The following is a 27890-nucleotide window of genomic DNA, read 5'->3' on the forward strand; positions in this document are numbered from 1 at the left end:
AGCCATAAACGTGGTAAAACAGACCCCCGGGACTCTGGAGCAAAGCTGGTTCAAGCAAGCGGAAGCATGTCGGTGCAATCCAGAGATATTTCCTCATGGCCTGTGACATCTTTTGACTTTGCAAATGAGCGTGTGAGAGAAGTCTTTTTCCAGAGACTGAAACAAACATGCTCATCTAAGTTTCCTGTCAAACCGGTAATTTTCTTTTCTCATTCCCCATATTGACACTTTTGATTCCTTTTGTGTGCATCTGTGTTATTTATAGATAACCTCTGTCTGAGAGTCCAAACATGCTGATTTATATCCCTTTCTCACAAGAAGCCCAGATCACAGGGTCATCACATCTGACCAGCAGAGGGCAGTCAACACGCGCTTAGTTTACATTTCGACATACTGTCTAGAGATGGATTAATGATTAATACCTAAACATTAGAGTGAGACTGTTCAATCAATCACAAGAGCTGAATAATATACAACTATTGGAATAAACATAAACAATTAATTTAAACTGATCAAGATGAACTTTAAGTGATGGAGTCAATGACTTGCAGTGATTGCAGTGAGTGTGGAATAAGATGTTTAACTGTTACATGCCAAATATAGGTATTAAAAGGAAAGAGAGTTTTACAAATTAAATGATTTAAATTGCATGTTTAAGTAAAGGTGAATAAATACTAAAAGACGAACACTTGATCTTTCTTTTAATGTTTTTGCGTATCGCCGAACATAAAAAGAAGGAAATGCCCGTGAAATACAGATTAAATGCGTCGCCCACAAAACATCAACACAGCCGTTCTGACCACGTGGTCTATGAACCAAAATATCAGCCAATCAGGAGAGCGGAGGGGAGCGCAGCGGATACTAGACCAATCAGAGAGCAGTGGCGTTGCCAAGCAGCTCGTGTGACTAACTGCAGTCATATGACTGACACACAAATGGAGTCCGTCTGCGGGAGTCGAGTGTGCCTCAAGAATTAAGCACAAAAAAGGATTTTCTCCTTTAAAATTCAGGGTCCATTATGGCTCCCACGTTATTTCACAAACTCTTCAACAAAAGAAACGCGTTCTCACCGCCCGCGAAATGCAACAAAGACGACGTGGTTTTCAGGTAAGTTACGTGTCGAGCGTTTCATCTCCAGCTTCCGGAGAGCAATAACATAAACAGATTCACCTAAATCAATATTAAAAAGTTTGGTTACGTTCAGTGGATATGTATATATATGTGGCTTGGAGACGTGTGTGTTTATGGTTACGTAAGGTTATCTTCATCTATAGTCTGAATGTTTAGCTTCATGCTAACGTTAGTTGGCTTCAGTCGACACTGTCTGACGACCCTTTGTTGGTTTATGTCACCGGATCTGACGAGCCTAGAGTCCCCTGCTCCGTTTGCGATTTTGTTTTCTCTTTCTCTAAATGTACTCATCATTTTATGTTGGCGATGATAAAAACCGTTGATATGCCGCGTGCGTGCGTGCGCGTGACCGCGTGCTGTCAGTGGGTTCATGCGTCGAGACGTGCAGCAGCTCACACACGGACGCAGATCTGTGCAGATGCACATTATATATTCATCCTGCTATCAGATGTGTGCTGCTCCTTGTGCACGAATCAGACTAAAGCACCGAGATCTGTCTTTGGAGAGGGATTTATTTCTGTTGCACAGTGACATTATCTTATTCTTAATCTTTAAATTATTCTTAAGTGATTGAGGAAAGACTCCAAGGCTACTGGTTATTTCTGATGCTTCTATTTATAATGACAAAGCTGCTTATTTTCAGACTTTTTATTCTTTGAAACTTGAAGTGGCAATATGAAATCATTCAGAGAAATTATAAAATTTCATAATAACAATAACTCCGTGTTCTGCATGCTTTAGAGTTTAATGACTAATGAATATACATTACTTTTGTAGTTTATTTATTATTTTTAAACATTTTAACTCAAAAGTAACAATTTCTACATGAAAAAAAATAGAATATAATATTCAGATTGTTTATTTTTTATTTATTTAGTATTTTACTTAAGTAGCCATTTCTACTTGAAAAAAACATAGAATATAATATTCATTTATTTATTTTTTTTAAATGCAGTGTTTTAATCACGATTAAAATATAAAATATTATAGAATATTATATTTATTGTAAATAAATTGAGGAGCACAATTGAGGAGCACAAGTTTTCCATCTTTCTACCTTAAGTACAAAATCACGAAGAAACAAGGTAAAGGAGGGTATCATAGACATTGTTATTGGCAGAAGCGTGCCCCATGGGTTCCTCTCCATTACAAATAACATTGTGGTACAACATTTAGCAGAAGCTAGAGATTACGGTTTTTGAAGTTTTAAATATGGATATTATTACAAAAATGCAGTGATTCGCTTCTAGGAGCTTTTATTAACCCCTGGAGTTGTGGAGTCACTGCCATTATAAAGCTTTGAAGAGCCAGGGCATTTTTAAATATAACTTTGATTGTATTTTTCTGAATGAAGAAATCATATACACCTAGGATGGCTCAAGGCTGAGTAAATCATGGCGTAATTTTCATGTTTGGGTGAACTGTCCCTTTAAAGTTACATTAGGACAAGTGACCGTTCACACAACAGTGTAGTCATTGAGTGCTGTAAGATTAGGACAGCAGCTGAACGTACCGTGTGTGCAGTGACCTTCTGACCTCTCATCCTGGATTATATCTGTATAGTTTAGCTACATGGGTGAAGAACCAAAGAGCTGCTCACATTTCTGGTGCATCTCTACACGCATAAGACACGCTTTTGAAGCTAATATAGCATTTCCCATGCAACTGCAGTAATAAGTCAGCATAAACAGTAATATTTATTTATTTAAATCGGTTGATCTAGTGTCCTATGAATTTGTCCTAAATCTGTGTTTTTTGTTTTAAATCTAATTTTAGTGGTTTAATTACATTATTATAATAAAAAAGGAAGTCTAATCAATTGGATTCTTTAAAATGTTAACAGTTCGATAATCTATTAAATATTCATCAGTATTATTGCCCTGTAGAATGTTTGATTTTTTTTTTTCTGAAATTTTAAATTAAAACAAATGTATTATTTAAATAATATTATAGAAAAATATTGCTAATAATGTATTATAGATATTCCTTTTTGGCAAACAAAGTGCTGCACAGCAGAGGTTTAATGTTAAGATTAAAATGTGCAAAATGTATACTATAAATAATTTGTATTATAAAAGTACATTCTACTATATAATTGCAATGCCTTTTTAGGACCTTATGAAATATATTTTATTTTTCTGAAACTCTATTTTATTTTATAAAAAAAAAATCTGGATTCCATTTGAATGGTTTAATTAAATTGTAACAATTTTTTATTTTAATATATTTTTTTTGTTAGATGTTTTTGTTTCTGTGTAATGTTAATTTTTTTTCTGGTAATCAAAAAATGGCATAAAAGTTAATTTATCTTTTAAATCAAATGGAAATGAACAAACCCTTTTATTTTTGTAAACAGAAGTTTACTATTACAATTAGAACATGGAAGAAAAGTTGTGTGATTATTCCTTAAAAATAAAGTTTTAATAATTTTATAAGTAGTAGTAGTAGTGTTCTGTCACAGTTTCTTTAAGTTAAACCGAACTTTTATTTTGGCGAGTTGCTGTGTAGAGTTTTATTTCTGTGTGTTTATCTCAAATGAAACTGTCAATTGGTAATGATGTCACTCTCAGATCAATTCCGGAGGTGTTGTTCATGTGTTTATATCCTCCTTTAGTTAGACTGCAGATGCTGAAAACATCGCTTTTAATTTTAATCATAAATTTTTATGACTGGATTCTGCGATTCCATCAGTGTTTTCCGCACTGCAGAAATTATAGGGCCCTACTCTTATATTGAGACACATACAAGCTTCAGTATGTGTGTGTAGTACTAGAGAAAAAGAGACATGCACGCCATGCAGACTTCATTTACTACAGTCTTTCTGTGCTTCAGTATTCACAGACAATATTGCGAACAGACCTACTATTCATCCAAATGATGTGCTGTACAGTAAATTCCATTTTTATGACTGAATTCCCTGATTCGGTCTGTGTTTTCTGCATGGGTTTATGTTCGTGCACTCTGCCGCCTGTGACTGAAGTATTTCTGCTGTCATCAAGCGTCTGTTTCTGTGTGCTGGTGACAGGTAGAGAGAGTCTGAGATGAGACGATAACTCATTGCACTCATAGGACCGTCAGAGTTCAGGACTGAAGCTGGTGTTTGCACAGTTAGATTTAGTGGTCGTGTTGTAGATGGTCTGCACGAGAGGCTTTTCAAACAATGCACACGTCCGCTTGTCCTGTAATGTCATGCTGTATTTGAATGATCGTGCTCCCAGTGAAATCCCACTGATCTTACTCCAAAAGATTTGGTCTTACACATAGTCTTTTTGCTGTTGTTGTGCTGTGTCAGTGCAGACTGATGAACAGATGACTTCCTCTCCAAAATCCACTAGAGGTTATCCTGTCGCTGAAAGTATTTATAAGTGAAAAATGATTGTTAGTTGCATCTTATGCAACAATTTTTTTTAAAAGCTTTGTTTGGATAGTGAGTAAAATCCAGTGTTTGTCTTTATTTATGGAAAAGTGCACAGGTAAAGTTTTAATGTTGTAGATATTTGTATTATTTATTTGATTTGTGTTTTTGTTTTACAATTTCAATTTAGTTTTGTTAATTGACATTTCAATTTCACAAAGAAATGTGCAGCTTTTTGTCTGAGAAATAATAAAAGTACATGTTTTCATTTATAAATCGTGAAGTCAGTGTTGTGGATCGTGTCACCCTACTTATGAGCTGAACATGGTGTCAGTCTTAATTTTACACTTGACTGATATTTCTGGCTTTGGATGGATTCGATCACTGCAGAAAGTGAAGTGTGTGTTGTTTAGTGACTGATTCTGTAAGTTGATGTGCCGTTGACCAGCATCTGTGCACATTCACAGAGCTTGAGCTATTACTGTCCTCGCTGGACTCCTGTAGGCTCTGCTTGAGTGAGCTGACAGGAATATGGCCTGGAAACATTCCCACTGCATGCATTCAAAAATGACCCCAGCTAGTGGAGAGGAAGTGCGTCGTGGTCTGGATGGTTTCTTTATGTAACGGCCGCTCGCTCCCAACATGTTCAGACGCTGACCTCCGCTCACAGGAGTCTGGAGGAGACGCGTCAGCCTCTCTATGCCCATATCACACTTTCTTCAGTTTCACCGCGTCCAGTGGCGCGTCTTCTTCTTGTCTTTGTCCGGGGTTGTCCAGCTCAGCCTGGAGGTCACCTGACAGTCTCATGTTGTTTTGTGAGTTTAGTTCATTGCTATTCTTAGCAGCGCTCTGTGCGGAGGACGAGCGAGCTGCTGGCTGGGAATGATGGGAAAGCACAAGGGTGGAAACGCTCTGATGCCCAGGTACCTGACGACCGCTTGCTTTCTGCTTGTCTGTGGCTTCGCAGACTGCGTGTGGCTGCTGTAGTAACAGTGTAGCGGTGTTTGTGTTTCCTTGTGAGTGAGGTTTAGCTGTCGGTTGTGTTCGTCCTCCTCACTGTGAGCTGTAATGATGATCAGGTCTATGTACATCCAGCAGCTTAAGGGCTCGTTCTTATTTTGGAGCAGTGCATACAGGATCACCATGAAGATAATAGTCTAGATCTTGTCACCTGTGTCCCCCTGAAACTAACCCTCATTACTATTTGGGAATTATATTTTTAATTATACATTATTTATTACTAGTATAAAATGTAGTTGTTGTTTTTTGGTTGGCTGATGCTGATATATTAGAAAGTAGGGTGACCAGTGGCTGATTTAAATATACACGCTGGTATTCAAAAGTTTGTGGTTGAAAAAAAGTGAGACATTTTTTTTTATATTATTACAATTTGAAATAATGTTTTTTATTTTAAAATATTTTATAAATATAATTTATTACTGTAATGCAAAGCTGAGTTTTTATCCATGCAGATAGAGTGATTTAGAAACAGGTTTCTGTGATGAATCATGATTGTCATCATCTTCATGAAGCAGTCCAAGCCCTTATGAGTTCATTTAGCCCAAGATTAATTCAGTCCCGCTGTCATCAGGAGTGTTTTAGGAAGTCTTTCTTTTATCAACTTCTATTAGACTGTACAATCAGTGCTACAGAAGACGATAGATTGCATTATAGTCAGTTGTTTACAGTACTTGAATTGATACTCAAAAACAAATGGTTGTGGATGTGAATGTTTAGATTTTTCTTATTCATTCATTATATATTTGGTGTGGTAGTCATATGTGCTGCTGTGACGTATACATTTCCCTTTGGGATTCATAAAGCTTGATCCTTCAGAAATCATTCTAATATGCTGATTTATTATCAGTGTTCAAAACAGTTATGCTGCTTAATTTTTTGGGAACCTGGCTGCAATATATTTTTCAGGATTCTTTGAATAAGAAGTTAAAAAGAACAGCATTTATTCTGAAAAATTAAACAAAGAAATTAATGAATAAAGACAGAGAATGCTCCTGTTCATCTGGACAGTATAAAAAGTCCCACTTCCGATACTTCTCCACCAATACAGATAATTAAAAAATGGTAAATATTGGCTGCTAATTGACTGTTAATCTGCTACTAATCAGTGTTGGATGATGTTGTTTGTGTACATGTATTATTGTGTATAATTACTGAAAGCTAAGTAACCAGTCTTTGAGAAAATTTATTACTGGTAATATTTAAATTACTGGGAGTGTCTAGTACAGTTTTCACTGATTTTATTCATATGATTTTAATAATTTATTTGTTTGAGGAAAAACATAGTCGTATCATAGGATTACAGAACAATATCATCGAAGCCTCCCTCTAAAGTCTCAAAACTGATTTTAACAGATTTATCAATTTCAAATTGATCTTGCAAATCCAAGTGTCCAATTATTTTATTAATGTGAAAAAAAGGTCTATTGCATTAATGCTGTGGATGTATTATTAAAATGTGTGATAGTGTATATCTCCCTTGGTGTGCAAGATATTGGCATCGTTTTGGTGTTTTAAAGAGGGTGGTTGTGTGTCATGTTGTGTTTGTGCACCTCTTGTTTGTCTTGATTCCTGATAAAGCGGATGATGTGCTCCGTGTCTGGATGGCGAATGAGTCCAGTCATCAGGAATGTGAGGAGTAAACAGCCGCGTGCTCTGGGCTTTTCTTCACCTGCCTTGACGCAGAGCACAGAAATAACTCGTGCCCATGCCATTCCTGCCCTCGCTGCCTTCAACCCGCTCAAAATCCCTCTCTATCCGCTCAAGGCTCCTGGTTAGATGAGTGGCAGCAGCAACCCTCTAAACACACCTCGGCAATACAATCACCATTGGAGATATATATATATATATATGTTTGTAAAATTGCACAGCTTTTGAAATGTCCGAAAGTACACTCCTAACATCAGTCAGTCAAGAATTATAAAATGTTAATCAAGCCAATCATAACATTCTGACTGGTATTACTGTGTGAAAGCGGCTATTGTTGGTCAATCAGTGAAGCGACGGCGAGTCGTACTCCTTCACGCTAGAGTTTACGGTGCGTCAAATACAGATGCACTGCGCATCCATTGAGATCATCCATTAAACAGCATAGAGAGAAAATATATCTGTGTTAAACTTATAATTAGCCTCTAACTTACATAATTTATTCCCCCAGAGAGAATATTTAGTCACACATATGAGTGATTTACTAGGGTTGTAGAGGGTTGAGCGACACCAAACCATTGCCGCTGATGACTGAAGGAAGCGTGTTTGTGTTTGTGGTGCTCATGTTGGTGTCTGTGTCCATCAGCTGGTCATCACCGGAGCTGGAGCCCAGCCAGATCCGTCTCATCGTCTACCAGGACTGTGAGCGGCGCGGCAGGAACGTCCTCTTCGACTCGGACACCAGAAAGAGAAGCACAGAAGATGCCCCGGTCACGGTGAGTGCTGTGTGAACCAGAGGCCTTATCTCCAGTAATAAGAGCATCAGCTGACTCTGAGTGTGTACGCATTCTTTCACATTCACATGACTGAAGGCGTGTCGAACTGTCTGTTACGTCTGCTAGCTGTTTGTCATCAGATGTCATGAGGCTGCGGTTTCTGTGCAAAAGCCGGTTCACCCAAAAACCAACTTTTTCCACACCTGATGTTGTCATCTGACTGTGACGTGAAATGTGAAGGGAATTCTGATCTGTGTTTCCTCTTGGCAGAACAAACTGTCTGGATTGAATGTGATGAGATAAAAGAACATGTGACTCTCAGAGTAATTCAGTTCATCAAGAGTTGCAAAATTGATGGCTGTTTCGAAATGTTTTGTGTACTCAACCGGGTTTCTACGCATCTTAGTCTTAATTCAGTCTTCCACAAATTCAGGCCTTAAAATGTCTGAAATCAGAGCAGAAAGTCTTAGTCAGCACATTAAATATTGCACACACTGTAAACAATAATATATTTTTCAGCATATAAACAGCCTTAACTCAAGACATGTTTACTTGAGATGCAAGTCTTGTTTTCTGAGAAACTGAATAAAAATGGAGTATATGTTTAAAGCAAGAACAAATATATCTGTCAGTATGGAATGAAAACTTGTTTTCCCTTGGAATTATATAGATTTTTTCTTTTAGCCCATTAACAGCTAATAGTTATTGTTTTGATCTTAAACGTAATTCACTTTAACCAGTTTCTCAGAAAACAAGACTTTGTATAAATGTATCTTGATTCAAGAACTTTTAGACATTTGCACTGAAAACAAGACACAAATACTGAGGAAGAGCAGCACTTTTTTTTTTGCAGTGTGATCAGAAGGTTCAGTAAAAGTTATTGTCATAGTCTAGTGTTTGTGAGTGGAGCTTTTTAAACTCCACTGCATGTTCACAGAAGTTTACTGCAGGCTCAAGCTGCTATTGGTTTGTCTGATGAATAATAAACAGCCTGTCTAATGTGTTCGGGTGAGGCTCTGCTGATCGCTGATATGGAGCCGAGCTGCGACTGCAATCACATGACGCTTTTGGCAGAGGATATTGTTTCACAAGAGAGAGAGAGAGAGAGAGAGTCATTGATCGGGAGCAGAAGAGAGTGAGTAAGCAAACAGCCCTGCTCACGAGTTGTTAAGGAAGTCATATGACCGTCTCACATGCTTGAGTTCCTTTGTGCTCTTCACAGAGCAGGACGAGACTCGCCATGAGCCATTAGAGACACTGAGCCTGGCACGCACAGCCAAAACACTCATTAACTCCAGCCTTTTCCTCATCGAATGTATGAATCGAGCAGTTTAATCCAAGTCTGTAGAGACACATGATGACCAGAATTCATTCGCCTAAAATTTGACACATCAAATACGGTAAACCGAAGCTTGAGTGTACTTTAGTGACGCTTGTGAGCAAACCACTCGTGCGTCAAGCAAGCACAGCTGAGCTCCAGCTTATCATATTTGACAATAGTTATAAGGCACGATCACTTTATATGATGAACAGATTCACAAGATTTGGATTAAAAGGCTCCATTCATGTGGATCACAAGTCATTATGAACTTATTAAAGCGTCAGTTTTGGTTGCATGGACTTAATACTCTGAACTAAAATAAAGGCCTGGTTTAATAATCGGACTGATTCAGCTGCGTTTGAGAGTCATCTTGAATGATTAATTTAAAGCACCGACTCATACGTAAGAGACATCTGAACACGATTCATATTAAACTGGTCTCGCTGTTTGTTTCTTGCATGTTTATTTGCTTTGTGATAGAGTTTCATCATTCAATTCAGACTCTCCCCTCACTCCTTAAAAAAAAATTAACAGCTGCAATTGATTCACTATTAACCGTTTAAGATTTCTTCTGCATCCACGCTCCAGAGAAACATGCACCTCAAATGTCTTTTGCAGAGTGCTGATGAACCGATGTGTTCCTCTGGTTTAGTGACTGCACTCATGAGCGTCTCGCTGGGTTCTTGAGTTTGTCCGTGTGTTGTTTGCAGAAGGTGTGTGGAGAGGCACAGGCTAAGATATTTGGGAAGTGTTGTCAGCTGAGGCCTGCAGGTGGCAGCTCCAGTTCTCTGGACAGTAGCTCGTCCTGCGCCTCCGAGCCCAAGGAACAACACCGCTTCCAGGTGAGTCCCGCCACAAGCCTTCACTCTCTCTCTCTCAATCTTCATGTTCTTTGCAGTGGTCCGTTCACAGAAATGAACCGTTTCATGAATGACCAACATTCGCCATCTTTAATTGAATGCATTTGTTCCCCTAATGTCATTAGATGTATGCATCAGCTCGTATGCCAGATTCTTATATTTTGACCAATAAAATCCATTTGAATAATGAGAGACTATAGATGGTTACCAATAGAATAAAATCACTATCAACAAAATCCAGATGTATTTAAACACCAAATCACAAAAATGCTTTGAGATCACAGTTTTTGTATATTAAACTGTATTAAATATACCATATTTTTCGGACTATAAGTCGCATCAGTCCAAAAATACTTCATGATTAGGAACAAAAACATATATAAGTCGCACTGGACTATAAGTCACATTCATTTAGAACCAAGAACCAAGAGAAAACATTACCGTCTACAGCCACGAGAGGGCGCTCTATGTCTTCAGTGTAGACTACAGGAGAACTGAGCAGCATAGAGCGCCCTCTCGCGGCTGGAGACAGTAATGTTTTCTGTTAGTTCATTTCTCTCGGTTCATGTCAAATTAATTTTGATAAATAAGTCGCACCTGACTATAAGTCGCAGGACCAGCCAAACTATGAAAAAAAGTGCGATTTATAGTCCGGAAAATACAGTAAAGGTAAAACTTTTAGTAGGTGGCGTTTTAAGGAGTGAGTGATTGAGTCATTTATTCCAACTAGGACTAAGAGAGATCTTTCTGATTTTATTAATTTGAATTGAATGTTTTGCAATAATTTAGTTTTTTATAAATTGAGATCACAATTTTGAATAGAAATGGTACCAAAAGTTAGAATTAGACACATTAACGACATGCTAATGATAACGGTTAAGAGAAATAAACAAGCCAACTAATTAAAAAAAAAAAATCTGAATCAAGAATTTTTTTTTTTTTTTTGAGATTTTTTGCCATGTTGTCCATCCCTAATTCAACCTATTCATGAAAATTGCTGTTTCATTTTTGGATGAAGCGAGGGACTGTTGTTGAATCACTGATTAATTCAAACTGTGGATACATTCAGGAACATATCGCTGTGTAGCTCAGAGACACTCAACGGGTATCCAGTGGCATATCTTGAAATTCAGGTCATTCGAACTGCATTCTACTGGTCTACATCAGACAATGAAAGCATGCTCTCAAAATGTGCTTTTGTTTGGTTTGAGCAAACTGAGTGACGCGCTCAACAAAGTCAACTCTCACATTAAATCAACAGTTACAGTATTATTGTAGAATTCATATAGAACACCCCCCTGTGTGCTGCTCCTGTAGATTCAGTCCTGTGCTTCGCTTCTTCTGTCTCTGTGTCAGGGCTCCTCACGGTGCTCATCAGACGCTAACATGCTCGGAGAAATGATGTTCGGCTCGGTGGCCATGAGCTACAAAGGCTCAACGCTGAAGATCCACCAGATAAGGTGAGAGTGTACAGATGTCAAGCAGATGGTGTGTGTGTGTTTGTGATGAGCAGCCTGTGCTGATCAGATGTGTGTGTGTTCCCAGATCTCCTCCGCAGCTGATGCTCAGTAAAGTGTTTACAGCGAGAACGGGCGGCAGCGTCTACGGCAGCCTGAACACGTAAGACACACACACACACACACACACACACACACACACACTCACACGTTCAGACGTACATTGGCTGTGCTCCATTGTCTCACTGCTCCTCTTGATTACTCAACAGACTGCAGGACAGTTTAGAGTTCTTCAGTCAGGACTCCAGCGCGCTGCGGCCCGAGCAGAACACCGCCGCCAGCGGCTTCCTGGGCAGCATAGGTACCACAAGATCCTCAGTCTGAACTTATGCATACACTTTCAATATTGTTTCTGTTACCAAATCGATCCTTGGACGACGTTTGCAGCTTCAGCTGCCAGAACCATTTGTATCACTGTTTTATGTTTATGATCCCAAGTTTTCTTCCATGTCTGTGCTCTTCCATTGTGCCCAAGTCTTCTATGAAATCACACTGATGTTTTAAACATTGTGATTCTGTGTTTGTTTTAAAGGCTCATCAAGGACATGTCCAGGTCATAGTTCTCCCTTTAGATTTTGGTAGTTTACGAGGTATAAAGAAACGCATATACAGAAATAAAGAAGCACGTATCATTGTCACATCCTCTAGGGATGAATTGAGACATTGCAAAGCATTTTTATCTTCGTAAAGGAAAGGAAAAATGTGCTTAATGTTTAAAAAAAAGAGAGTACATTTTAATAAATAAGTTGTGTTATAAAATGCTTTAATTTTAAGTAATTACATAAAATATAAATGTAAAGTTTTCACTCCCTAAAATCATATATTTTGATGTTAAAGAAAAAAATAGTTTATTGTTTATGAATATATACATGGAATATATATTTTTTTAAATATGAAATTAAGCAGTTTTTTTCCTATATTACACCAAAATTGTAGATTTAAAAAGTTAATGCAAAAGCAGATTGTGGTAAATATTTCACTGCTACTTGAAGCCACTTTTATCATTCATTTAGATTTTATGTTGTCATAAATACAGCAAAAGAGGACATTGGTATGGAATTATGGGTAATGATGTAGTATCTCAGACTTTTGAAGACCTGCCCATTGCAGTGGACATCATGCGCCAGAGGGTTAAAGAAAAAGACAAAATATAGCACTTGTATCCTCTGTTAGCTTAAAACGCTTATTCATGAAACATTACAGTAATGAGAAAGAAAGTGTGATTTATTGTAATAGTTCAATACAAGAAATCCTCATGGTCTTAAATAAAGGCTTGATTTCTTTTTGTGCAAAATGTCAGTTTTGGTTTTAGGCTGAACTATGACCTGCACATGTTTTTGTGTTGCCAAACTATCATGTATATCTGAATTTGTGTGCAGAACCCACAAAATTGACTGCACAGATTGCAGAATATAAAATGTTGATAGATTTAGTCTCACACACACTGTGTTTGTTCTGTGTGGTGTTGCCATACATCTGTCTGTCTGTGTCATCCTGACAGCTTCAGATACACTACTGCTCAAAAGTGTGGAGTTATTACGATCTATAAAATGCTTTTGAAAGAAGTCTCTTCTGCTCACCAAGGCTGTGTTCATTTGATCAAAAAACAGTAACATTTTGAAATATTATTACTCTCTAAAGTAACTATTTTCTCTCTCTCTCTCTTTTTTTTTCTATATATATATATATATATATATATATATATATATATATATATATATATATATATATATATATATTCAAATGTTATTTATTTCTGTGATGCACAGCTGTATTTTCAGCATCATTACTCCAGTCTTCAATGTCACATGATCTTCAGAAATCATTCAAACATCTAACATTTCTGATTATTATCAATGGTGAAATCATATTCTGGTAGAAACTGTGATGCATTTTATTTTTCAGAATTCTCTGATGAATAGAAAGTTATAGAATAGCATTTTTAAAAAATAGAAACCTTTTGTCACATTATTAATGGCTTTACAGTCACTTTTGATCAATTTAATGCGTACTTGTCCTTGATAATGTTTGTTTATCATTCTTGGCCTAGACTTTTGATATTTGTAGCTGCACAACTGTTTTCAACAGAAAATAATCAGAAATGTTAGATATTAGAATGATTTCCGAAGGATCATGTGACACTGAAGACTGGACTATGAAAAGATATGTGCATTACTGTTGTACTGTATTTTTAATCAAATAAATGCAGCCTTGGTGAACACAAGACTTTTTTCAAAAACATGAAAACATATAAATGATTCCAGACGTTTGAGCATCTGTGTGTCTCTTCCTGTACTTAACTAACAGTTGGATGTGTGTCTTTCTCTTCATTTGTCGTCCTGCTCTCCTGATCACGGTATCGTACAGGTTTCTCTCAGCTCTGCGGCCCGCGCCGGGCGCTCTCAGAGCAAGGCCCTCTCCGTCTCATCAAGAGCGCCTCTTTCTTTTCAGGTTGGCGTGTGTGTGTGTGTGTGTGTGTGCATGTGTGCACAAGCGTGTGCATGTGGCACTAGTGTTTTATGCATGTGCATCTAAGGAGTTTGCTTGTGCTTTGTGACAGCATTTAGGACGTGTAACTGGTAGATCTCTTCTGGTGTGATCTCTCTAGCTTTGACAAGCCCAGGGTTTCTTTCTACCCCGTCCCCCATAATGCACTGGTTTGCCCTCTCCTGCCTGCTGTGTGTCTGATGTGATGTGTAGGTAGATCACAGTGGTGATAAGATGGCTGGACTGGTGGTGGGAAGAGATAAGCAAACTCTTGTAAATCGTCCCTGCATGACTGTCTCTGTTCCTCTCAGGACACAGTAACCCCATGGACATGCCGGGCCGAGGACTGCATGATGAGAGAGACAGCGGCATCGCTCGCTCCGGTGAGTCTCTTTACACATGCATGTGTCATATGGGACACTTTGACATTAAAACACACAATTACTGCATGAGATGGGCTTAGTTACAAATAAGAAAATGTCATATTTAGGGCCCTTTTTTAAATGTGTGTGTTTTCTTTTGCATTTAATTTTAATAGTTGAATGAAATTTGAATAATGATGTCTAATCATGGATTTCGTAAAGCTTTAGCAATGCATTAAAATCTTTACAATAATGGTACCCTATGAAATGTCTTATCTTTTCAGAAATTGTTTTAATTTTGATTTAATAGTTTTATTATCAAAAACCTTGGTAATTGTATTAATGCAAACAGTTTTATTAATGTAATCAAATGTAACAAACAAACAAAGTGCTGCACAACAGAGGTTTACTGTTTAAATTAAAACAGACAAAACGTGATATTACATAGTTTTAATGAAGTACATTGTACTGTAATATATTTTGCCGTAAAATATATAGTCATAATTAAGTTAGAAGTTAAACTGAACCTTTATTTTGGTGTGTTTTAGTGAAGCTCTTGGTCGCACTTTACTTTAGGAAGCAATTCTCACTATTAACTGGTTGCTTATTAGCATGCATATTACTAGCATATTGGCTGTTTATAAGTAACTATAAAGCACAAATTAATGTCTTATTCTGCAAGACCATATTTTAGATCTCTTAATCCGACTTTAGACCTAAACTTGACAACCACCTTAAAAAGTCATATTTAATTGCTAGTTGATGATGAGAATTGGACCTTAAAATAAGTGAGTAAGTGTGTTTCTGGTGAAATGCTGGTGAAGTGGCTCTCAGAGCAGCTCTAGAGAGGAAGTTCATATGTTCATGTCCTCATAGTGAGACTCAGACAAGCGTCATGTGAGCTTCAGCATGTGTGTAGTAAAACAAACTGATACACACACAACATGCAGACCACATTTACATAGCAGGCTTTCTGCGCTTTGGATAGTTCACCCAAAAATGAATTTACTCTCTCAAGTTATTCCATACCTGTATGAGTTTTTTTTTCTTTTGTTGAATACGAAAGAGGATATTTTGAAGGCTGTTTGTAACTAAACAGTTGCTGGTAGCCATTGACTTCCATAGTATGTAATAGTGCCATGGTTTGGAACAACATGGTTTCATTTTTGGGTCAACTATTCCTTTCATATTCACAGACACCACACCATTTCAGCATTTGATTAAGTGTGCATCCCTACTTTTGATTTATTCATACAGATTTGACATTCCACATTATACAGTACATTTCATTTTATTTTATTACTGGATTCTGTGAATCAATCTGCTTTTTCCACATCTTAGAAATCGTGAGTGATCTGGAAATATCAGATGTTAATGTGAAGGGTTTTTCTGATTGGTATGCTAATGATCTTAATGTCAGGATGTTTTCTTATTAAAACTATACAAGGATTGGCACCTGATTAAGAAATCCACCCCAGAAATATCTTTTAATTACTCTGTGATTACACACAACTTCATAAGTAGCCGTCATTATTTCTGTTGTGTCCTAAATGATACTTAAGTCTGCACGCCCTGAAGCTCACAGCACAGGAATATCTGCTCTGTGCCACTGAGATGTGCAGCTTTCTGTAAATGCAGCAGACCTGGAAAAGCTTGTGCAACGGAAAGTGCCTGATGGCCTGGGCAGCATAGCTGCGATCTCTCGTTCTGGCTAATGCAGCATCACATGCACAGACGTTTATATTTAGCAGTTCCCAAAGCTGCCCGCCTGCACTAGTAAATGAGGAGGCTAATTCAGGGTCGACACACAAGTTTCATCTCCATTGAGCTCTATAAGTGCGTCACCTCGTTCTGAACATCCCTCTCTTGCGGCCTCTCCGGTGACCCTGAAAACCTAAATGCTATCAGTGCTTCATCAGAGCTCAGTTCACAGGTGATGGGGTGTTTCTTAAAGCTAAATTCACCCTAAAATGAAACATTTCTGAAATGTTCTCACCCTCAGGCCATCCAAGATGTAGATGAGTTTGTTTCTTCATCAGATTTGGAGAAATGTAGCATTACAATGCTCTGCAGTGAATGGGTGCCGTCAGAATGAGAGTTCAAACAGCTGATTAAAACATCACAATAATCCACAGCACTCCAGTCATCAGTTAACATCTGGAGAAGACAAAAGCTGTGTGTTTCTAAGAAACAAACCATTAAGACATTTTGACTTTAAACCATTGTTTTCCTGCTGAAATACATAATCCATAATAATGATTCCGCCAATGAAAAAGTTGTTTAGTCTGAATCAGGAGAAAAATCTACACAAGATCAGGCACAAGTCAAAATAGTCAAAATTCTATAGAAATTTGTGGGTGGATTTTGATGTGAGAGGACCACGGGATGCACTTTTTCACTAGAGGAAGCATTCTGATTCTGACGGCACCCATTCACTTCATTGGTGAGCAAGTGATGCAATGCTACATTTCTCCAAATCTGATGAAGAAACAAATAGAAGCAAATTTCCTTTTTTGGGTGTAAGCTGTATTAGCAAAATAAATAAGTAAACAGAGCATTTAAGTGTTCAGATGCTCAGAAATAATGCACAGAGTAGTACATCCTCCTGTTTGCACGTCATGCAAGAGTACTTTATTTTTGCCATGTGTGAGTGTTTTGCTCTTGCGTGATGGAGATGTGAACGCACTGACTCACTGCTCCTCTCTTCTGTTGACAGCATCTTTAAGCAGCCTGTTGATCACCCCGTTTCCATCGCCGGGCTCGTCTCTCACCAGCAGCTGTGCTAGTAGCTACCAGCGGCGCTGGTTACGCAGCCAGACCACCAGCTTGGAGAACGGCGTCTTCCCTCGATGGTGCGATTACAACACACTGGTGCACACGCTGCATCTACAGTTAGAAGACCGAAAGTTTACTTCACATTACCAATGTCACAGCAGTTATATTTGCCTGAAATGAGATTGTTACCACTGCAAAATATTAAATGATAAATATTAAATTATCTATATAAACACAATAGGACAAGTTTTTCAGGTCTATCAGAAATAAGAAAAACTACAGAAATGAAAATAACTGTCAAATTAAAACGGCTAAACTAGTTCTCACTGTATAAATGAAATATGCAGTTTTACAAGAGATTCACTTTAGAGCAGTGAGTGCTTTTTTTCTGTCTTTCATTGTTTGATCGCCATTAATGACACAAACTGATGCACGAATCTAATATCCTGACACACATCTGATTGTCTCCGACCTGTCTACATTCACTTAATATGCATAACTGACTGTGACAAGCATTTTGTCATTTTTGTGTTTTTCGCCATTTATGTGTGATCACCAGAAAAAAAAAGTTCAGATTTCAAAAAGATTTCAGTACCTGGATGTTGTGTTCGCGTGTGCTTTCTGTGCGCTCTCAGCAATTTCAGACTATATATATGACTATAGTGTATGACCCATGAGCGAGATATTCAGAAATGACAAGCAGTAGTGAGGACTCATTAGTGCTGTTAAACTTCAGTGTGGGACAGCAGCACGCCGGCATTGGGCTGTGTTTACATTTCCCCGTCCAATCCAGTGATGTGTTTGTGTTCCAGGTCTGTGGAGGAGAGCTTTAACATGTCTGATGAGAACAGCGGGCCGAGTCTGGGTGTTGCCAGGAAGAAGAAGATCGCTATCGGTGTCATCTTCCTGCTCTCGCCCAACGAGGAAGAAAACGCCAAGTTCCAGGACTTTTTCTTCTCTCACTTTCCGCTCTTTGAGAGTCACATGAACAAACTCAAAAGTGCCATTGAGCAGGTTAGACAAAATTTGCATCTTTGTGGTTTGCCGTCTTCTTGTGCCATCTGTTGCGTCTCTCTTACAGTGTGTGTTTGTGGCTCTCTGTTTGTTTGAAGGCTATGATACTGAGCCGCAAGTCAGCTGATGCCAGCCAGAGAGCTTTGGCTTACAGTCGCATGGTGGACGGTCTCAATGAGTTTAGGTGAGTTTGTGGTGACATGTCTGGACGCTGCTCACCAGGTGTTTTGTTATTGCTATCCACCAAAAGACCTGCCAAAGTTTACTGGACACTGAATCCACTAATCCACTCATGTGACATGAGACACAACAACACTGATCTGAGAGCAGTTTCACACGCGATAACTTTGTGTTTGAGCAGTTTATAATAGTTTATAATCTTCATGCTGGAGGTGTTGCTGGAAGTTTCCTGCTGCTACACTGAGCACGATGACCTTTGACACGATTCACACGATAACTCGTGTATCATGTTCAGGGTAACAAGAAGCGTAATGCCTTCAAAGAAATATAAAAAACAAAAATGTGACCCTGGAGCACAAAAGAGTCTTAAGTCTCGGGTATATTTGTAGCAATAGCCAAAAATACATTATATGGGTCAAAATTATTGATTTTTCTTTTATGCCAAAAATCATTAGGATATTAAGTAAAGAAATAATTTGTAAATTTTCTACTGTAAATATAACAAAACGTATTTTTTTGATTAGTAATATGCATTGCTAAGAACTTCATTTGGACAACTTTAAAGGCGATTTTCTCAATATTGTGATTTTTTTTTTTTTTTTTTTTTTTGCACCCTCAGATTCCAGTTTTTCAAATAGTTGTATCTCAGCCAAATATAGTCCGAACCTAATAAATCACACATTAATGGAAAGATTATTTATTCTGCTGTCAGATGATGTATAAATCTCAATTTTGGAAAATTGACACTTAAGACTGGTTTTGTGGTACAGGGTCACACATACACCTGCCAATCATATTAGAGGTGTCACATCTTAAATAGGAAGCATTGATTTCATGCTTCCTGTTGTCTAGCCTTATTCAGACTGTTAGTCTAAATCCGATTTTTATGCATATCCTATTGAAATCCGATCTAAATGACATTGCATTGGTATGCCTGTGTTAAAACGATAACAGCAATACAGTTTGCAATACTTACAAAATGAAAACTAAGCCTTGTTTCTTTTAAGACATTCAGCATGTTTTCTACAAACAGTTTCTGATGCGTTTACATTTTACATGACGTGAGAAAGTGACATTGGCTAAAAAGCTACGCTAAATTCAATCTGAGTTCTCAGACTGAAACGGATTTCCAGAAATGCAATTTTAATAGGATTTCAAAACTATATAAGGATGTAACTTGAAACTTTATTATTAGTTTTTTGGCTGTTCACACTAGCTTAATATGATGGTAATCCAATTGGATATGCACAAAAATGATAATTTATCGTTTAATTTATTAACTGTCAACGTCAAAATATGTGGGAGTGTCTAATTTGTAGGTTGCTTCGGATAAAAGCATCAACTAAATAAATGGAAATGGATGTACCATGTGCACATCTAGTTGTTTTATCTGCATTTTAAATTAATTATTTTTAGTATACGTTTTGAACTGATCGTTAATTTGTTAGTGTTAAATAATTATTCTGAAAAGGAGTAGAATTGTTAACAGGAGCAGACCGAGCAGAAGGCCGTGTGAGCTTGTGCTTCAGTCTTGGTCTATCTAAAATAAGCTCTGTTCGTGTCAGAGGCGGTCAATTATACACCCTCTCATACTTCCAAGTCATATGCTTGTTGGTCCACGGCCAGAGCAACCTGACCCCAGTGCCACAGAAACCTTATCGTCCTCACACACTGACAGGACGGACCAGAATAGTCAATAATGTGCAAGTGAACAGACAAACAAATATTTCAGATTTCCCTCCTCCTGTGGGATAATTATACACCTTGGCATTCATCCTCGGGGTTGTGAAGCAGTGGTGGAGGACACCCCTGACATCTGATTGGCCACCCCAGGTGCCACCTCAAAATTTTATGTGCTACTATTTAATTTACTATTTCTTAAGGTTTTCATGCATCTGGTGCATCAGACAAACCCGCTGACAGACAATACAGAGCAGGTTACTTTTGATAATAGGAAACAAACTCTTTTTATTTCAAATGATAAATAGAGTTTTGGAGCTGTATAAAAATAACGTACGTAATCGCAAGCTTGTTAATTATTCCTGAATAATTCCTGAACTCAAACAGTTGAAGTTTTAGGTTTCCTGAGCAACATTTACAAAATTCACTGTATTAATGTTAAAAGTTAATGTTAATGCTAGATCTTTTTTGCACCAACCGCTGGTTTATCAGATAATAAAAATAAGAGAAATGAGGTTTAATTGACTAACATTTGAAGTTACGTAATGTGGGTAATCATAGGATTTATTCATGCTTTTTTTATGGTCTATGGACCCCATTAATTAGCCACAAACAAATCCTAATTTTTTCACTCTTGTTTAGTTCAGTTAAGTCTTCTAGTGTACCAGTGACATTTATTAACTTGTCAATATATAGCGAGGCTTTATAACACGTGAAGTTGTTAGATTGTGAATTCCTCTAATACCGTATTGCTTAAATCTTAAGCAATCTAAAATTATCTTCATAACTCTTATCTAATCCAGTGCTAAAACAGTTCTGCCTGTCTGTTAGCTGCTGTTGCATGAGGCTTTTTATAGGTCACTACGCACTAACTTCATTACTGGGGCTTGGGAAGGGAGTACATTGTCGTTTTCTTCCAAGTGTCCGGTTGTTTGCAACACTTGGGAGTTTGTGCAAACATCTGCATCTTTCCCAGTGCCTTATCAGCACGTGTATTGCTTGTTACGGTAAACAACATGTAGGAGATCTCCTTACTGTGCTCTCTTAGTGTTAAAGCCGCTCCTCCAGTGACTTCCTGAGCATCCGGAGATTCGCTTTGTGTGTAATAAAGTGGAGAAATGCACTTGTTTTGCAGGAGCAGTCCTACTCGTGACTCTGCAGTTTTTCCTGATAATTTCAAGTGCCATCTGGGTGTTAAGCTCTGGACCGTGGCCCATTCTCCTGGGCTGCGTCACATTTGCAGAAGTTAAATATGCTGCAAAGGTCTTTCCCAGCTGGGGCAGCCCTGTGCAACTGAAGCGCTCTTTGTTTCAGCTGTTGACAAGAGCTCTTTTGTCTTTATGTGTCTGGATGCTATATAGGACGACCATCTGCAACTTGTACACCATGCCACGTGTGTCTGAGCCTGTCTGGCTCACCATGATGTCCGGTCCACCTGAAAAGAACCAGCTTTGTGGCCAGTTCATGAGGGAGCTGGCCCTGCTCATGGAGCAAGCCTCCAAGAACCAGTTGAGTAACATCACACATACTCCTCAAGCCATTGAGCGCACTTGATATGTGTAAAAGTAACCATGTTTTTGCTTGCTTTATCTCTTGCCTTTAGATTCCTCCCTGCACTTCTCACTGCGGTTCTCACAAACCATCTCGCCTGGGTTCCCACGGTCATGCCCAATGGTCAACCACCCTTAAAGATCTTCCTGGAGAAGCACTCCTCACCAAGTTTGGACATGCTGGCAAAAACACATCCCTACAACCCACTCTGGGCACAGCTTGGTAAATGAAGCATGCAAATATGTGTGCATGTCGCCACCTAGTGGAGTGTTGATGGAAATGTCTTGGTACAGTAAGCTTTAGAGCAATGTTTTCCAGCACTGTTTCTGGAGGCACCCCAACACTAGACATTTTGGATATTTCTCTTATCTGACCCATCCATTTCAGGACTTGGAGTCTCTACTAATAAGCAGGTGTGTTTGATTAAGAAGTGTGTAGTGTTGGGGTGCCTCCAGGAACAGGGTTGGGAAACATTGCATTTAAATAGGAGCTGCTGTCCTCAAGAGTTTAGCGTTAACCTGAATCAAACACACTTGAACCTGCTAATATCTACAACATGAAGAGCATTAAACCTTACATTACACTGGGGTTTCCCAAACTGGGCTTAATGTATGAACTGCTGTTCCAACTCTATAAGAGAAAAAATAAACAAATAAATTCTGAATATGCCATTTTATGAGTTAATCATATTGTAATCCACAAAAAGTAACTGTAATCTGATTATGAGCATTTTAAAATGTAATGTAATCCAGTTACAAGTATTCAGTTTTTTATAATCTGGTTACATGATCCAGATTACATGCGATTAGGGGCGAGCACAATTTTACTGCTTTATTTTTTTCCACTTGCTCTGCTTGAGCTTGAATGCTTTTGTTCTTTATAAATATATATTATTTAGTTTACACACCTTGAAATATTACATATCGTTGTTGTAGAGCATTGTTGTGTATAATGCCTAATCATTATTTTGTTCAGAAATGGTAATTATAAAAAAAAACATTCTTTTTAGACGTCATTTAAAAAAGAAGATTTGAATATTTGTTTTTTTATGAGCCCAAATATTCAAATACAATATATTTTAACAATGTAATCGATTACTACTCAGGACTGCTTATTTGTTTCCTGGCAAGTATGCATGAATTGTTTTGGTTGATAATGTTGTGATTGCTGCAGGTGACCTGTATGGGGCGATCGGCTCACCTGTGCGTCTGTCCCGTACGGTGGTGGTTGGCCGAAGACAGGAGCTGGTGCAGCGTCTTCTGTATGTGCTGACCTACTTCATCCGCTGCTCAGAGCTACTGGAAATGCACCTGCTGGAGAGCGCCGTGGACGAGGCCATCGTGATGCCCAACTCGCTCATCACCACGTCGCTGCGCCCCGGAGAGGTGGAGGAGTCCGACTACGTGCTGGTCACCGTGCACAAGCCGAGCCAAGACTACCTGTCTCCGGGAGCCGAGGCTGAGGACGGCTACCCCTCTGACGACCTCAGCTTACAGAGCAGCACCTACATGAACACAGAGGCCCAGGACGAGCGCCCGCATCCTGCCAAACCGGAGGCGGACCTTGTGAGAGAAGCACGGAGTCCCCGCCTCGAGACTCGACTGGAAACCGTGGTCAAAGTCGGCTCCAATTCGCCGTGCGAGAGAAGAGCCTCGCTTGAGGTTCAAGGAGACGTGCGGCCCGAGATTGAATCAGGTGGCGTGCCCATCAGGATCTTTCATCCATCAGATATCCTGCTAGAGAAGAAGCCCCCTGACAAGAGCTTTGATAATAACGCCGGGAACGAACCCTCCGCTAAAGTCACATTCCTCATCGGAGACTCGATGTCTCCTGAATCTGACATGGAGAGTCGCCAGCAGAGTCTGGAGGAGGAGATCAAGAAACACAAGAAGCTTCTCAAAGACAACCAGCAGAAGCAGTGTAACATTGAGGCTAAACTCCAAGTGGACCAAATCAAGACCAACGACAGCAAAACGGGCTCATCTGTATCGTCCTTCACTAGAAAGACGTCTCAGTGGTGTCCAAGAGCGAAAGGGGACTGCGTGGACATGTTTGACGAGTATTTCAATGAAGACAATCCCGTGGAGACGAGGACTATTGATGATGTCAACCAAACAAATTCACAAACGGGGATGAAAGGCATAGGAAAAGATGCCCTAAACTTGCAAGGCTGTCAAGTTAGGGTGCACAGACAGCCCTGCGAGCGGCTGGATGAAGACGGCTCTAAGTGCGACGCAGGAGACAGTTCTGCCGAGCAGGACAAGGGGATCGAGATGTCGCTGAGTGTCCCTTCACAAGGCATCGTTGGGGAGAAAAAGAAAGCAGTCCCGCTGAACGACTGGGAGATCCCACGCAACGAGAGCTCGGACAGCGCTCTGGGGGACAGCGAGAGCGAGGACGCCGGACACGAGCTGCCCAGGCAAGAGCATGATGGACCGTTTTACGCTGATGATCGGGCCGACTGGCAGGATGAACTGGAGGTGCCTTTACCTGGGTAAGAGCCGAGAGGATCATCAGAACCTCTGGTTTACTTTGGCTTGTGTCTGTACTAGGGCTGGGCGGGATATCAAGTTTGTAGCGATTTTGTTTTTTTGTAAATGATATGGAATACCGATTATATCGATTTACAGTAGTTTGATACGAGCGTATCTGACAAATAGCCAAGGACACAGAGTGAGCTGCTGTGTGGAAAGTGCATAATCCAGTGTGTCCTAAACATGAGACATGCTTTATATTAAGAGCTGAAAAGAAGATACATATAGTTATAACACTGGCTCTGACAGACTCATGTGCGGCTGACAGACAGGTAACAGTAACTTAGAGATGTGCTCTTTTCTTCTGTGCATAACTTCACAGGTATATGCTCCTTCTCTAAATGTTAGAAAGTCATGGAAATATTTCCATTTCGCTGTCAGGAGTGAATCATAGAGTCTCTGTTAAACCTTAGCGACTTCAGTGAACAAGTGCAAAACAAGTGATAATTCTGACTAAAATGGCCTATACATTTGATAATGTATTATGTGCCTTAAGTAGAATTTTAAAGCTACAAGTGTATTTTAATAATAGCAGTAACTGTAAAGTGAGAGTTGTAATGGGGTAATCAAAGTGTAATGCAATTAGTCTGTGCCTTTTGTTTTTATTTATAAGTTTACTGAATTTACCTTCTGCTTTACAAATAATGATTTTTGATTTTATGTTCTAATTTTTATTATTATACATTTTTGCTTATTATAAACATTGTTTCATTCGACAACATTGGGCAGGATGTAATAAAAATGTAAAAGTCATCTGTTTGCTAGGGAGAAGCTGGTGGAGAACTACTCTAAACCGAGCATTGCCAACTTTGGGAGATCACTGTTCGGAGGATACTGTCCTACGTACGTCCCAGATTTTGTTCTGCACGGAGCCCCCAATGATGAGAAACTGAGGCAGAACCTGGTGTCGGATCTGGCCCATGCTGTGCAGGTAAACACCACGTCCAGTAGGTCATCACTGAGCCCCCCCGACACCTGAAGAATCAAATCACTGCAACAACTAATCCATTATCATCTATAAAGACAGTTAGTAACTAAAGTAACTAATCACATCTGTGCCAGGGTTATTTTTAGTTTAAAAAACTGAAACTTTAATTTCAATCATTTTTCTTTAAATGGTTTTATTCTAATGTATTATTTCAGCTAGTTGCCAAGACACAATTTCTATTTTGTATCTTGTTGTACTAATTAACTAAAACTTAAAATGAAATAAAATAGAATAAAATTACTAAAACTTTAATTACAATTAAAATGAAACTAAAAAAACTGATTGAAAATATGAATAAAAACTAAGTTAGTCTGTACTTTTTTTTCTTTAGTTATAATTTTCTATTTTGTTTTAATTTAACTTGCACTTTATGTATGGTATGCAATCAGTTGGTATGGGGTTTGCAATGTAACCTATTTTTGCAATATGCACTTCATATCCTACATAGATAAGTTTACTGTGTTTGTTTTCACAATTGCACATTATTTGGGGGACAGCATTGTGCAGGATGGGGAACGACAATTTGTAAATAATAAATTAACATTCATTAGTTTTTTAGTATATCTTTTTTCCATTCAAATAAATTGGTCAATGAATAAATAATCATTAGATTAATCAGGTATCAATATAATTGTTAGTTACAGCCTTGCATACGATCTCCAAACACTACTGTTAAGGGAGCTGAGCCATATTTAGAGACTAGAATATCATCAGACTCTCTCATGTGAAAAGAGTCCAATACATCCCTTCCACAGCACCTGAGCATCACCGAGATTCCTACATGAACAAACCTGTGAAAAGCTTCATTGAAACGAGCTGTATTTTTGTTATGCAGCATCCTGTGCTGGATGAACCCATCGCAGAGGCCGTCTGCATTATCGCAGACACCGATAAGTGGAGCGTGCAGGTGGCCAGCAGCCAGAGGCGACCCTCAGAGAAGCTGGGCAAAGAGGTGCTCGTGTCCAACCTCGTGTCCAACCTGCTCCAGTCCACCTACCAGCTCTACAGACTCAACCTGTCGCCAAACTTCGTGAGTGCACCTTTCTCACGCTGCTTCTGCTTTATTTGATTACTCATCAGCACTTCTGTACGGAAGCATTTACACATTTTAAAAGGACAGTGAAACTGACAGTTATTAATAGTGGTCGACCGATATATCGGCAAGGCTGATATATCGGCCGATATTTGTCATTTTACAAATATCGGCATGTGACCAGCATGATCATGTGTTCTCTGCGTGATGGTCAGTCTGTGTGAATTGAATGATTTAAACTTTAAACTCGTTATTTAAAATTATGCTGCGCTTTATGCATTTGCCCACTGTCATATTCATGTCATTTTCACTGTGTGCTGTATGTAAAATGAGGGTTACCCTGGCTTTATTCGTAAAATATGATTCCCAGTGCACACAAACTTCCCAGAATACTGAGTGCCCTGTTGGTTATAGTGTTTACTGTCATCTAAAGTATAAGCATATTTCTTTTACACATTTATTTTTTAATCCATTGTCAAATGATTTCTTAAATATTCATTATAATAGTTTTAAAAAATCATATCAGCTTTATATCGACTATCGGCCCCCTTGCTTTCCAAGATATCGGCATCAGCATCGGCTGTTTGCTTTTTTTAATTGTTTGTTTAGTTCAAACAAGTACGCTTTTGCTAAAAACTAACCAAGAGTAAAAGTAATGTGTTTATTATCGCTGCACAAGAGAGACTGGGTGTTGTTTCCAAAAAAAAGGAAAAAATATCTGCTTCTGCTATCAGCTAATATGAGTTGAAAAATATCAGCATATTGGATATAGACTAAAATCTAACATCATGCATCCCTAAATGAGATATTATTCGTAATTGATAATTGGTTTGAAAAAGTATCAAAAGTAAGTAATCATTTGGTTTTGTTGAACAAAACTTCGTCCATGTATCTCTGATACACATGCTACAGCAACTCCTTTTAAACACATGGACATCAAAACATGCAGGGCTTTAGACTTTTATTTTGAAACAGGCAGGTTGTAGTTCGATTGAAGACGGCGCTGTATGTTGGCATGAGGTGTGTAATGTGTGTGTGACACGAGCTGTTCTCTCGCTCTTCTCGTTTTCAGTGTATCATGCATCTGGAGGACCGGCTGCAGGAACTCTACTTCAAGAGCAAAATGCTGGCAGAGTACTTGAAAGGACAGACAAGGGTGCATGTGAAGGAGCTGGGCATGGTGCTAGGGTAAGAGTTCAAGCGTATTCAAGCGTATTGTAGTAGTTGTGATTTTGTATTTTTTATTTCAAGCAAATGCCAACAATCTGATCTCCTTTATCCCCACAGGATCGAGTCTAACGATCTGCCCCTGCTAGCGGCCATAGCGAGCACACACTCGCCGTACGTGGCCCAGATTCTCCTGTAGGCCACACGGAGAGCGAGAGAGACTCCATTCCCCCACCAGCAGATGGGTTGGGTCCTCCAGGTTCGGTACGCCTGGACGGGGCCCCTCGAAGCCCCCTGAGACTCCTGGAGCAGGGAGGCCCTTGAGTTGCTGTTCGTTGGGAACAGTCTCAGGGTGAACAGACTGCAGGACAGACGCTCTGCCACTAGACGGTGGCCGAGCTGCAGCGGTCGAAACCCAGAGGTTCCCGAGAAGTGACCTGGGAATATCACTTTTCAACAATGGACACAATGGAGTATATATATATATATATATAT

The 27890-nt window shown here is 38.9% G+C and overlaps 1 protein-coding gene across 3 annotated transcripts; it reads left to right on the forward strand.

The window, feature by feature from the left end:
* Window positions 1–911: 911 nt before the first annotated feature.
* Window positions 912–27890, forward strand: LOC132130914 (folliculin-interacting protein 1-like). Of its 3 annotated transcripts, none has more exons than XM_059542788.1 (18): window positions 912–1107; window positions 7797–7926; window positions 9958–10089; window positions 11464–11567; window positions 11653–11727; window positions 11834–11925; window positions 13992–14075; window positions 14423–14494; window positions 17190–17325; window positions 18061–18262; window positions 18361–18446; window positions 21484–21630; window positions 21726–21895; window positions 22847–24167; window positions 24973–25138; window positions 26031–26225; window positions 27301–27416; window positions 27516–27890. In XM_059542788.1, the coding sequence occupies exons 1-18, from the start codon at window positions 1019–1021 to the stop codon at window positions 27592–27594; spliced, it is 3396 nt and encodes a 1131-aa protein (XP_059398771.1). In that variant the 5' UTR covers window positions 912–1018; the 3' UTR covers window positions 27595–27890. The 3 variants fall into 3 exon arrangements, with proteins under 3 accessions (XP_059398771.1, XP_059398774.1, XP_059398772.1); XM_059542789.1 differs by lacking the exon at window positions 912–1107 and adding an exon at window positions 5156–5409; XM_059542791.1 differs by lacking the exon at window positions 13992–14075.

The sequence above is a fragment of the Carassius carassius genome, chromosome 47 (genome assembly GCF_963082965.1).
Source record: "Carassius carassius chromosome 47, fCarCar2.1, whole genome shotgun sequence".
NCBI classification, from domain to species: domain Eukaryota; kingdom Metazoa; phylum Chordata; class Actinopteri; order Cypriniformes; family Cyprinidae; genus Carassius; species Carassius carassius.